This window comes from Hydra vulgaris, chromosome 10 (assembly GCF_038396675.1).
Source record: "Hydra vulgaris chromosome 10, alternate assembly HydraT2T_AEP".
NCBI lineage: Eukaryota > Metazoa > Cnidaria > Hydrozoa > Anthoathecata > Hydridae > Hydra > Hydra vulgaris.
Window position 1 is genome coordinate 32,849,291 of NC_088929.1, and position 10,710 is coordinate 32,860,000.

Sequence of the window (10,710 nt, forward strand, 5' to 3'; positions counted from 1 at the left end):
GTTTATGTTACTTAATAAATAATAAATGTGTTAAAAGCAATCAATTTAGCAAACTTGATATTTTGATATTTTATTTTAACGATTTTAACAAATTTTTACTTTTATTTTTTAAAAATTTAGGAGGGTATAACAAATTTTGTTAAATTCTCTCAACATTACAAAAGAGAAATAGAACCCTTTTATTCTAACGTCACAATTTCAAAAGAGGTTCAGAACAATACTTTTAAATTACGAGAAGTACATGTGGGCATTGCCAATTAACTTGAAATCCTTGAAAAAAGGGTAGAATTTTGAACAAATGAGTAAAGTCTTGTTTTGGACAATCATGCTATTTTTAATACATATTAGTGCTTTTTGTGCAGTAAGAGGTCACGGATTGAACTACTACTTTGATTTTGCTGTTGAAGCAATTCATTACAGCTTTCTTAATGAATCTTGGAACAGATTCAAAGTTTCAAAAAAACAACAACAAAAAACTCAGCTTCTTTGCTGAATATTTGAAAAAATCTGTGACCTGTTTTAACGGAAAATACCTAGGAAATATAGCAAATGCTCATGGTAAAAAGAGTTTTCATTGATATTTCAATCCTAAATCTACTCACCGTAACGAATCCAACGATTATGGCAATGTACGGGGTCAAATCACAAAACGAAAAAGTGGTTAAGGGTATGTGTAAAATAAATTTTAAAAGATTACTTGTAGTCCATATCTTTGGTGTTTTCCCTTTAATATTCTAACTGTTTATCTTGCAGAGCAGATGTTTTACGGAAATATCTTGATTGTTTAAACTAATAACTGACCGACGGCAATTTCTTGAAATGTACGTAAACTACTACTTTAAGCGCCAACGGTTTCCTATAGAGTTATATAGATGACATCGAGACCGAAGGTTTCTTTAAAAAATCCTACCCAGCTAGCACACATAAGTTGATAAATCGTTAGAACAATGTTGTGCGTTGCGTTGGCCCAACATCGACCACCAACGTTGTTTTTATATCATTTTGGTTTCAAATGCGACGTCGCTAACAATCAAAAATCAACGTTGTATTTTAAGTCGGCATTGAGTAATGCTTTACGTTTATTCACAGTTATGTTTTATGTCGTCACAACGTTGTATTTTACGTCGGAGAAACGTTGTATTTTAAGTTGATTTAACATTATATTCTACGCTTGCACAACGTTATATTAAACTTTTAACGGAATTAAATTTATTTGTTTTATATTTTAGCATATACATATGAATATAAAATATTATATATTTACACGCAAATATGATTGTATATATGTACTTATACATATATATTTCCGCCACTTTGATGAATTAACATTGCCGATTTTTTACTTATTATCTTGCATCTGATTAAACATCCATTATTTATGTTCGTTTTACTTGTGACTTAACATTTCGTTATATAAAGAGAAAATATGTTAACAAAATATATTTCCATAACCAACGGAAACATTTGAATAAAAAATAATTCTTATAAATTTTAGAAATGTATGCTTGTATATCTACCTCTTCCCGATGCAAACACAATGTTGATTCACTGTATAAAATCCAGCGTTGTTCCGATGTGTACGAATCAACGTTGATTCAATGTATATAATCCAACGTTAATCCATACACATTGGATTATCGTTACGTTGTAAACATTGAATCAACGTTGATCTCCATACATTGAATCAATGTTGGGTTTAGATCGGAAAAACAACCAACTTTTGCGATGTATTTACATACATTGGATCAATGTAATTTTGCTAACTATTTTTAATTACGTTATTATTAAGCTTTTTATTAATATAAATACGATCAACTTAAGTTGGATCAACGTTGTATTTGCATCGGAGAAAACAGCCGACGCTCGCGATGTATTTACATACATTGCCCCAACGTAAATGTGCTAGCTGGGTAGTACTAGATTGGAAAGTAAAACCTTAAAAATAAGAACTTTCCTACTGCTAGCCGGCTTACTTAGCCTGTTACAGAAATTAAAACCTTTTAGGATCTAAATAAGTAGATTCTTCGTGTAAAATCTGCTATTAGAAATATTTATTGTTGTTTGAATTAATTTAAAAGCACATATTCATCCCCTAAATTGATAAGCTATTTGAGAACAAAGGAATAAAATTCTATAAAGATAGACATTCCAAGAACTAATTTAAATAGTAATAACATATATTAATGAGTGAGCGGTCTATCATTGAAAAAAAATTGTCTATCAGATGTCAAAGGTCGACATACGTTTAGCGCTATAAAATAATCACAATTTAACCTTGCAAATAAAATCATTCAATAAAAAATAGTTTTTAAAAATGCATTAGCTCTAAGAATCTAAAATTTTGTAAGAATCAAAAATAAAACAAATCTGCTATTTTTCATGATCAGACTTATTTGTTTCTTCATTTAAAGATAGTATTTTTATTTGATTATCGACATTATTGACGTCTTTATCAGCATTTTTAACGTCATCATTCTCGTCTTTTTCTCCGTTCACTTTTAATGTTGATATACCATTGACAATACTATCACTTGAATTCGACTGTGCTCTTCTCAAACTTTCAACACATTCTTCAAATTTAGTTTTAAACAGTATAGTATCTAAAATTATTTTAAAAATTAATAGTTATTAGATTTGCATCAAAATTTGTTTACCAGAAAGATTACAAAAAAAAAAAAAAAAATTAATAATTATTTTATATATATATATGTATATATATATATGTATGTATGTATGTATGTATGTATATATGTATGTATATATATATATATATATATATATATATATATATATATATATATATATATATATATATATGTATGTATGTATGTATGTATGTATGTATGTATGTATGTATGTATGTATGTATGTATGTATGTATGTATGTATATATATATATATATATATATATATATATATATATATGTATATATTAGGGTAGTTCAAAAAACTACATTTTTGAATAATATCTGTAGCACACACACATGCATGCTTTATATGATAAAATAACACTGGATTTAAAAGTTTTTTGAATATTAGGGGTACCTCAAGACCTTTGTCACTCAAAGTCCTTTGAGTGACAAATGGAGCACACAATGGTTGCAAGAACAAATCGCTTGCCACGTGAGAATTTTCGGAGCAAAGATTTTAGTCTGAATATACTTAAATTTGTTGCAGACATAAACACCTTTTGAAAGATAACAATACTGATGGCCAGGCAACTGTAAGAAATCTTTTTTGCAGCGAGTTTCATCGTCCATAATAATGCATGTTGAAAAATTTGATAAGCTTTCTTGCAAAGCCATTTACTTTTAATTGTCAATTAAAAGCAATTTGCTCAAATTTTAATTCTCTTAACACTAATTGATCCCTTTGGAGTTTTTTCTTGGTGTAAGCTTTCAAACTCTTGCTCTTGAATGCTTTTCTGATAAGGAAATAACTGCAGTGGAATTTTTTGGCGAGATCTCTTTGGAATTGGCATGGACTTCTTGTAACTGAATGGATGATCTAATTCACATTGCTTTTGTCAACAAAATCTTTTATCTTTCCACTGCCTATTTTTTTTTATTGATAGCTTGTGTCTTCTTATATCGCCTCAGTATGTTTCATACTGAAGATTTAGCAACTTTTGCAAATTTTAAATGTGAGTAGGTTGGATATTGAAGGAAAATTTCCAAAACTTTTTTCCAATTATTTACTTATTTCGGACCAATAAACTGATAGTATTAGAAAACACCAATACAACTAAATATATGTAAGGGAAAGGAAAGTAAGTATGCACACCTAATGAGTTTTTATTCATAAAAAGAATACTTAAAATGATAGACAGTTAAAACTTTTATACAATAATCTTTAATATTTAACAAAACTTTAGACATTATACAAATAATATTTCATTGAAAGAAAAGCTTGAAAATTTAAATTTTATAAAAAATTAGAGTTGTGCACTTTCAACTAATCATGAGGGTAAGAGTCTGGATATGAGAGGGCAGGAGTCCGTACTAACAATGATTGCAAATAATAGCCCAGCTCCTTCATAACTAGTGCATTCTTCATGCCACCAATTCTTGCAAAGTGAATCCATTCTTCATCCATTTGCTCTGCTTCTCCACAAGCTGGACAAATTGTTTCTTCATTTTCATTATTTTTAATATCTGTAACATTTTCAACGTTTTTGGCTTTTATAACATTTTTAAAACTAGATTTTTTATAGAAAATTCTATTATTTTTTTAGGTCGACTGGCTTTAGCCTTTTTTGATTCTTAATTCGAATTTTCTGTCTTCTAGCTTCTTTTTATATGCGCACTCTTAGCCGCTATTATGTGTTTTAAAAGTTATAACCAGATCGCAATACCTTACGCAAATTAAAATTCTAACCTCACTTATTATTAGGAACTAAAATTACTACAACTCAATATAATATTTATCTATTTATCATCATTTCAAAAACAATAAATGCAAATATTACCTTATCTTTAAATTCACATGCTAAAGTATGGAAATCATATCTTACCTAATATTTCAAAACACGGAGAGGTAATTAAACAATACGTGTTCTTGTATTTTTTTTTTAAACATCTTCGCTTCTAACAAGGCTGCAAGCAACCACTATTAGAGTTGGAAGTTACTGGAAGAGAAAAGATGAAGGTTATAGAGAAAGATGATTGACAGATGACTTAAAAGATTGCAAAATATATGAATCAGGAAAGCAAGATGAAGGAAGCGAATTCCAAAGAACTGATGTTCGAGGAAAAAGAGTTTTTGGAGCACATAGGAACAGTCACAGAAAAAGGATGACACTTAATTGAATGATGAGTAACATAAGAATGAATTTTAGTAGATGACAAGAGACGCTAGCTCTTTAAATCAGTGTCCATTATAGTATTTGTAGAAAAGAGAAGCAACATTACGACGATGTGATAACGGGTGGAGGTTGGCTGCAAAAGCAGGGCCAACTATGTTTACAATGCGTTTTTGCAACTTGTCTAAAAGAGAAAGGGCATCATTAGAAGGTCCACCCCAGATATAGCAACAGTATACCATACAAGGCCGGATTTGAGATTTATAGAGAATAGAATCTGAAGAAAGGAAGTGTCGAGCTTGATAAAGAGATGCGACCTTAGCAGATGCTAATTATGCAACTGATTTGATATATGGTTTCCAAGAAAGATTGGAAGTAAGAGTTAATCCTAGAAGATGAAGAGTAGATGACTCATTAAGTACATCACTGTTCATAAATATAGGAAGATCTAAATTATTGCAATAACAATCGGCTGAAAAAAATTGAGTTTTATCTGTATTGAAGTTCACCAGCCACTGTGAGCCCCATGCTGTAGCAGAAGTGAGATCCTTTTTAAGCTCAAATGCTCCCTCCAAGTAATCAGAGAGTGTTGGTTTCTTATCACGACAAGAATAAATGGTAGTATCATCAGCAAACAATGCCACCTTAGATGTGAGAATATCTGGAAGATTGTTAATGTAAATTAAAAAGAGTATAGGGCCAAGGATAGAACCTAGAGGAACCCCTGAAGTTACAGAATAAGAAGAAAAGTGCTGTCCATCGAGGACAAATTTTATACTACGATTGTAAAGGAAGGATTCAATGATCTTAAAGATGTTGCCAGATACACCATAAGAAGAAAGCTTATGGAGAAGACCAGCATGCCAAACTTTATCAAAAGCTTTTCAAATGTCAAGAGCAATGGCCTTAACCTCTCCACCTTTATCTAATGCACAATAAAACCTATCAGTTATTACTGTTAGCAAATCAGCTGTAGAACGAGAAGATCGAAATCCATATTAATGGTCAGAAAGTAAGTTATTAGATTCAAGATGAGAAATTAAGTGTTTGTTAATTCAAGATTCAAAAACCTTGCTTATGATAGGAAGAAGACTAATGGGACGATAGTTAGACGAATCAGATCACTCTCCAGAATTTTTGAAGATAGGGATAACAGATGCCGCTTTCCAGCAGGCTGGAAAACAAGACTCTGATAAGCACTTGTTGAATAGTTTTGAGAGTATAGACGACAGCTCCGGAGAACACTTCTGCAAGACAATAACAGGTATGTTGTCCGGGTCACAAGCTGTAGAAGAGTCTAGGCAGGAAATCACTTTAGATACAGAAGCTGGAGTGATACAAATGTCAAGCAATGGATCAACCTATTTGACAGCTATATTAGGTAGAATGCAACTAGTGGAATCAAGAGATGATATTGATGAAAAGTTTTTAGCAAATAACTCAGCTTTGTCTTTAGTTGAGGTGACAAAGTCTGAACTATACAAGAGAGGTGAAATTAAAGATTTACCCTTATTATTAATATTATTAAAGATTCTCCAGAAGTTATGAGAGCCTAATTTTTGAGAAGAGATACGAGATTTCATGACCAGAGAATAGCAGGCATTGGCATTAGACAAAACCTTTTTTACAATAGTTTTTAGAAGTAATAAACAGATGTCTGTTTTCTGGAGAATTGTTTTACTGATAAATATGGAAGTAACGGTTTCGATTGGGAATCGCAGCAGCACAGTGTGAGGAAAACCATGGAGGAGAGTGAGGCTTGACTTGGAATTGTCAAGAGGGAACAAAAGATTCCATGCCAGCCTGAATCCACGAAGTTATGTAAGAAGCACATTTGTCGACAGGAAGACAAAAAATTTCTACCCAAGGGCCATCACGAAGAAAATCACGGAAAGAATCCCAGTCAGCTTTACTGTAGTTGTAAGAGGTACAATAATAGGGGGATTCAGGTGATGAAGAAGAATGAGATATTAATTTTAGAGAGATCAAACTGTGATCAGAAGCACCTAAGGGTGAATGTGGAGAAACTGAGCACTGACTAGGATCAGAAACAAGACATAAGTCGACTAGAGAAGGTAAATGATTCGGGTTGTCTGGAAAGCGAGTTGAAAAGTTTTCTATTTGAGTTAGGGATTGAGAAAGGCAAAAGTTGTGGGTTTTAATGCCTGCAGAATTACTGACACTAGAGCCAAGCCATTCAGAGGGTTGAGCAATATTCCAGCCATTCAGAGTGGTGAGTATTATTGAGATAGTCACACCAACACATGAAAATGACACTTGGTCGCAGTGCCGCCAATAGTCAGACTTACACATACGGACTTTTAACCGACCGCGCACTCTTACCCTCCGTTCCCTTATATAGAACGTCAATATATATTTACACATATGTATATATATATACACATATATGTATATATATATACACATATATGTATATATATATACACATATATGTATATATATATATATATATATATATATATATATATATATATATATATATATATATATTTATATATATATATATATATATATATATATATATATATATATATATATATATATATATATAGAACTCTTCCTGATGATACAGCAATGGTGAAACTTAAAGTAGAAGATAACAGTTAAATAAGTGTTTTTTACTGTCCAACCAAAAATTCCCAACCTGAGCTGCTTCAATAACCTTTAAACTGCTATGACTTTTCTTTGCCACTGAGTAATATTTGTATTGTATATTTTAAAACATGGTTTGTTCAATAAGTGTTTTATGTATGTTTAGATAATTATTTACAGTTTACTAATATACTATATTATTAATATTTCTGTTAATTATTTACAGTTAAAGTGAAAAAAAATTAATGAAGTTAAGAGTATCACCTTTCGCTTAATAACAAGTATTTTTAAAATTTAAAATATAAAGATTGAATTATTATGTATATTAGTAAAATGATTCTTACAACAATTTTAGCTTAGGATTTTGTGAGTAGAAAATCACATTGCCTTCTGTTGAGCTTTTAGCAATTCGAAAATTTAAAACAGTGTACGAACGCGTGCGCTTTTGGGAAACCCCTTTCCCATACCTGCGTACGTACTTTATGCATGGCCTCTAATATGACTTTCCACTGTTTTAAATTTTCGAATTGCTAAAAGCTCAACAGAAGGCAATGTGATTTTCTACTCACAAAATCCTAAGCTAAAATTGTTGTAAGAATCATTTTACTAATATACATAATAATTCAATCTTTATATTTTAAATTTTAAAAATACTTGGTGAACGGGTGGTGGTGGTGTTAAAGACAGTGAATACTAACGCGGTTTGACTATCTCTTCTAAACTTGATTTTTTTTTAAAACATTGAATTTTGTGTGTAACAAATCAGAATTTTTTTTTAAACTTTAATTTATGAGAGAAAAAAAAATAACGCGTGCGTACGCGGGGCGGGTCTTGGAAAGCATATAGGTTCGTACTAGGGGGGAGGGGGTCCTAAAGCAGTGGGTTTTTTTCTTTGCTTAAATAATTAGAAGCTGGGACTTAAAGCAATATGCATGCTATTATGATTTTCTTAAAGAACAATTATAACCAAAATATTTTAATCATATTTAAGGCTAAATAAATTAAACATATATTTTCATTACTTTACTTTTTTTGCGTGTTAATGTCGTAATAATTTGAAAAATATACAATAATGTTCAAAACGCTATACTCTTTGATCACTGCTATTTTTTATCAAGAATATATTAAATATGAGTTGTAGAAGTATGTTTCATTTAAAATACTCACAAGGAATTAATATTCTTAAAAATAACTACATGAAATTAACAAATTTACAACTTCCGTGCATGATCATTCATAAACTGCATTTAAACAATTGCTGTGATTATGATATATAGTGCAATCCTGTAACTTTCTGGAAATGTTTACTGTTTAAAATGTAATTAAAAAAATTATACTGCTGAAGCTTGTATTTTCTAAGGAATTAAAGTTTATTTATCTAGTAACTAAAATGTGCATTTTTCTGTTTCGTGCGTGATTCCGCTTCAAACTTAATTTATTATTTGATAACGTGTATACCATTTTTTGTTTACAAAATATTTAAATAGATTAGAACTAAACGAGAGTAAATCGGAGATTTATTTTTAATAATTTTTTTTATTTAGTTTTATTTTTATGAAAATAATAGACAAAACATATACGAGTTTCTGTGAGTGATTTTTTGGAAATGTTCTATAGAGAGATTTCAAGAATTACTGAGAGTTCTATTGGATTAATTCAAAACACTCTTAAACCACAAAAATGTTTAGAAATGTTTGGATGTTTTAGCTAGATAACGATCCAAAACATACAGCTTCTATTGCAAAGAGATGGTTTCAAAATTACGGTATAAGACAACTGGATTGGCCAGCACAATTGCTTTAAAAAATATTAAAATCCATTAGAAAATTGAAAAAGATAAGGTTGCAAAACAAAAGCCTTGGAATAAAAAGGATTTGTGGGAGGCTGTAAAAGCATTATAGCATGTTATTATGCTATTAACATGCAATAATTTGGTCAACAGAATGCCTTAAAGACCATATAAAGTAAAAAAAAAAAAAGTTTTTGATTGTAACTTATCTAAAATTTGCAAATTTTTTATTTAATTATCATATTTTTCCTTGTTTGGATCATTTTCTTTGTCTTCTAAGGATTTACGCGCAGCTCTAATTGTAAACATTCTAGAATCAAGGTTTCGCTTAGTTTAATAAAAAATTCTTTTTGATTAATTTTAAAAACTTTTCCGATCTGCAATTTGACGCCTTTAAATTCAAACTTTTCTGCTGCAAGCTGCGCTTGCGAATAATATTCACCTAAATTATTTCTTATCGATTGAAATGTAAGGTATTTTAAGGTGATAAGCCGATTTGCATTAGGTAAAGAAGCTTATCTATCGTGAAACTTTTTAAAAAGATGTTTTATTTCCATCAAACCAACTAGCATCAGACCCACGTTAAGTATGAAATTAATATCACAAAATATGAAATTGATATCACAAAATTAGTTTTTAAGGCATATTGGGCTCTAACTCTGCTGTTATGTTATAGATCCAATGAAGATTTGCAAAAGTATTGATCAATGTTGCATAGTTATTCCAAACAACCATCACAGATTGCATGCTGGACGACACCCATCTGGTACCTAGATTTTGTCTAATAAAATTTAGTTTTACACTTAAAGGCATGGCAACAGTTTCCAGTTCCTTTTTGTTTTTAGGAGATACACTGTAAATGGAATATAACTAATCAAAAAACTTTTTTATGTAACAAATTGGTAAAATGTCTTGCACGAAATCATTTACTGCATCATAACTCTAAATGACGGTTGCTACAATGTCATAAAATTAAATTAGGAAACTGATTCAAAAGTAACAAGGCTGCGTCTGCCTTTTTGCCATTTTTCATCATTTTCTTTGACGTTGCCAAGCATCCACTCGCTAGCCAATTTTAATTCCTTAAGTTTATTCGACACCTAAATAATTCGAGTTAACGGGTATTAACTGTGTGTGTATATATATATATACACACACACACACACAAACAGTTAACCCCCATTAACTAGATCCTCCAAGGGTCCAAAGAAAATGGTTCAACTCAATGAATGTTCGATTAAAGCAAATTCCCATAAAGTCAACTTTGGCTGATGTGAGATACTAGTTCAAGTTAAGGCAATTTTTCTTTATTCAATGCTAAAGTATATTCATAAAATTTAAACCATTACACTAATGTTTCAATAAAAGATGTTACAGATTGTATTTACCCAGTACAGTCAAAAGATAACATTCAAAAAAGTACAGCAACACAATGACTTCCTTATTCTTAAAGGTAGCGATCTTTCATTTATAAATTCATTAAACTATAAAATAATTATTTTTTAAC

At 30.4% G+C, this 10,710-nt stretch overlaps 1 protein-coding gene across 1 annotated transcript in view; it reads right to left on the minus strand.

Moving 5' to 3' along the window:
• Window positions 1–2,268: 2,268 nt before the first annotated feature.
• Window positions 2,269–10,710, minus strand: part of LOC100215054 (ran-specific GTPase-activating protein) — a 19,905-nt gene continuing 11,463 nt past the window's right edge. The window contains exon 5 of the mRNA XM_065807832.1: window positions 2,269–2,600. Coding sequence (XP_065663904.1) covers window positions 2,371–2,600 — 230 coding nt within the window. The 3' untranslated portion in view covers window positions 2,269–2,370. The remainder of the gene's footprint in view (window positions 2,601–10,710) is intronic.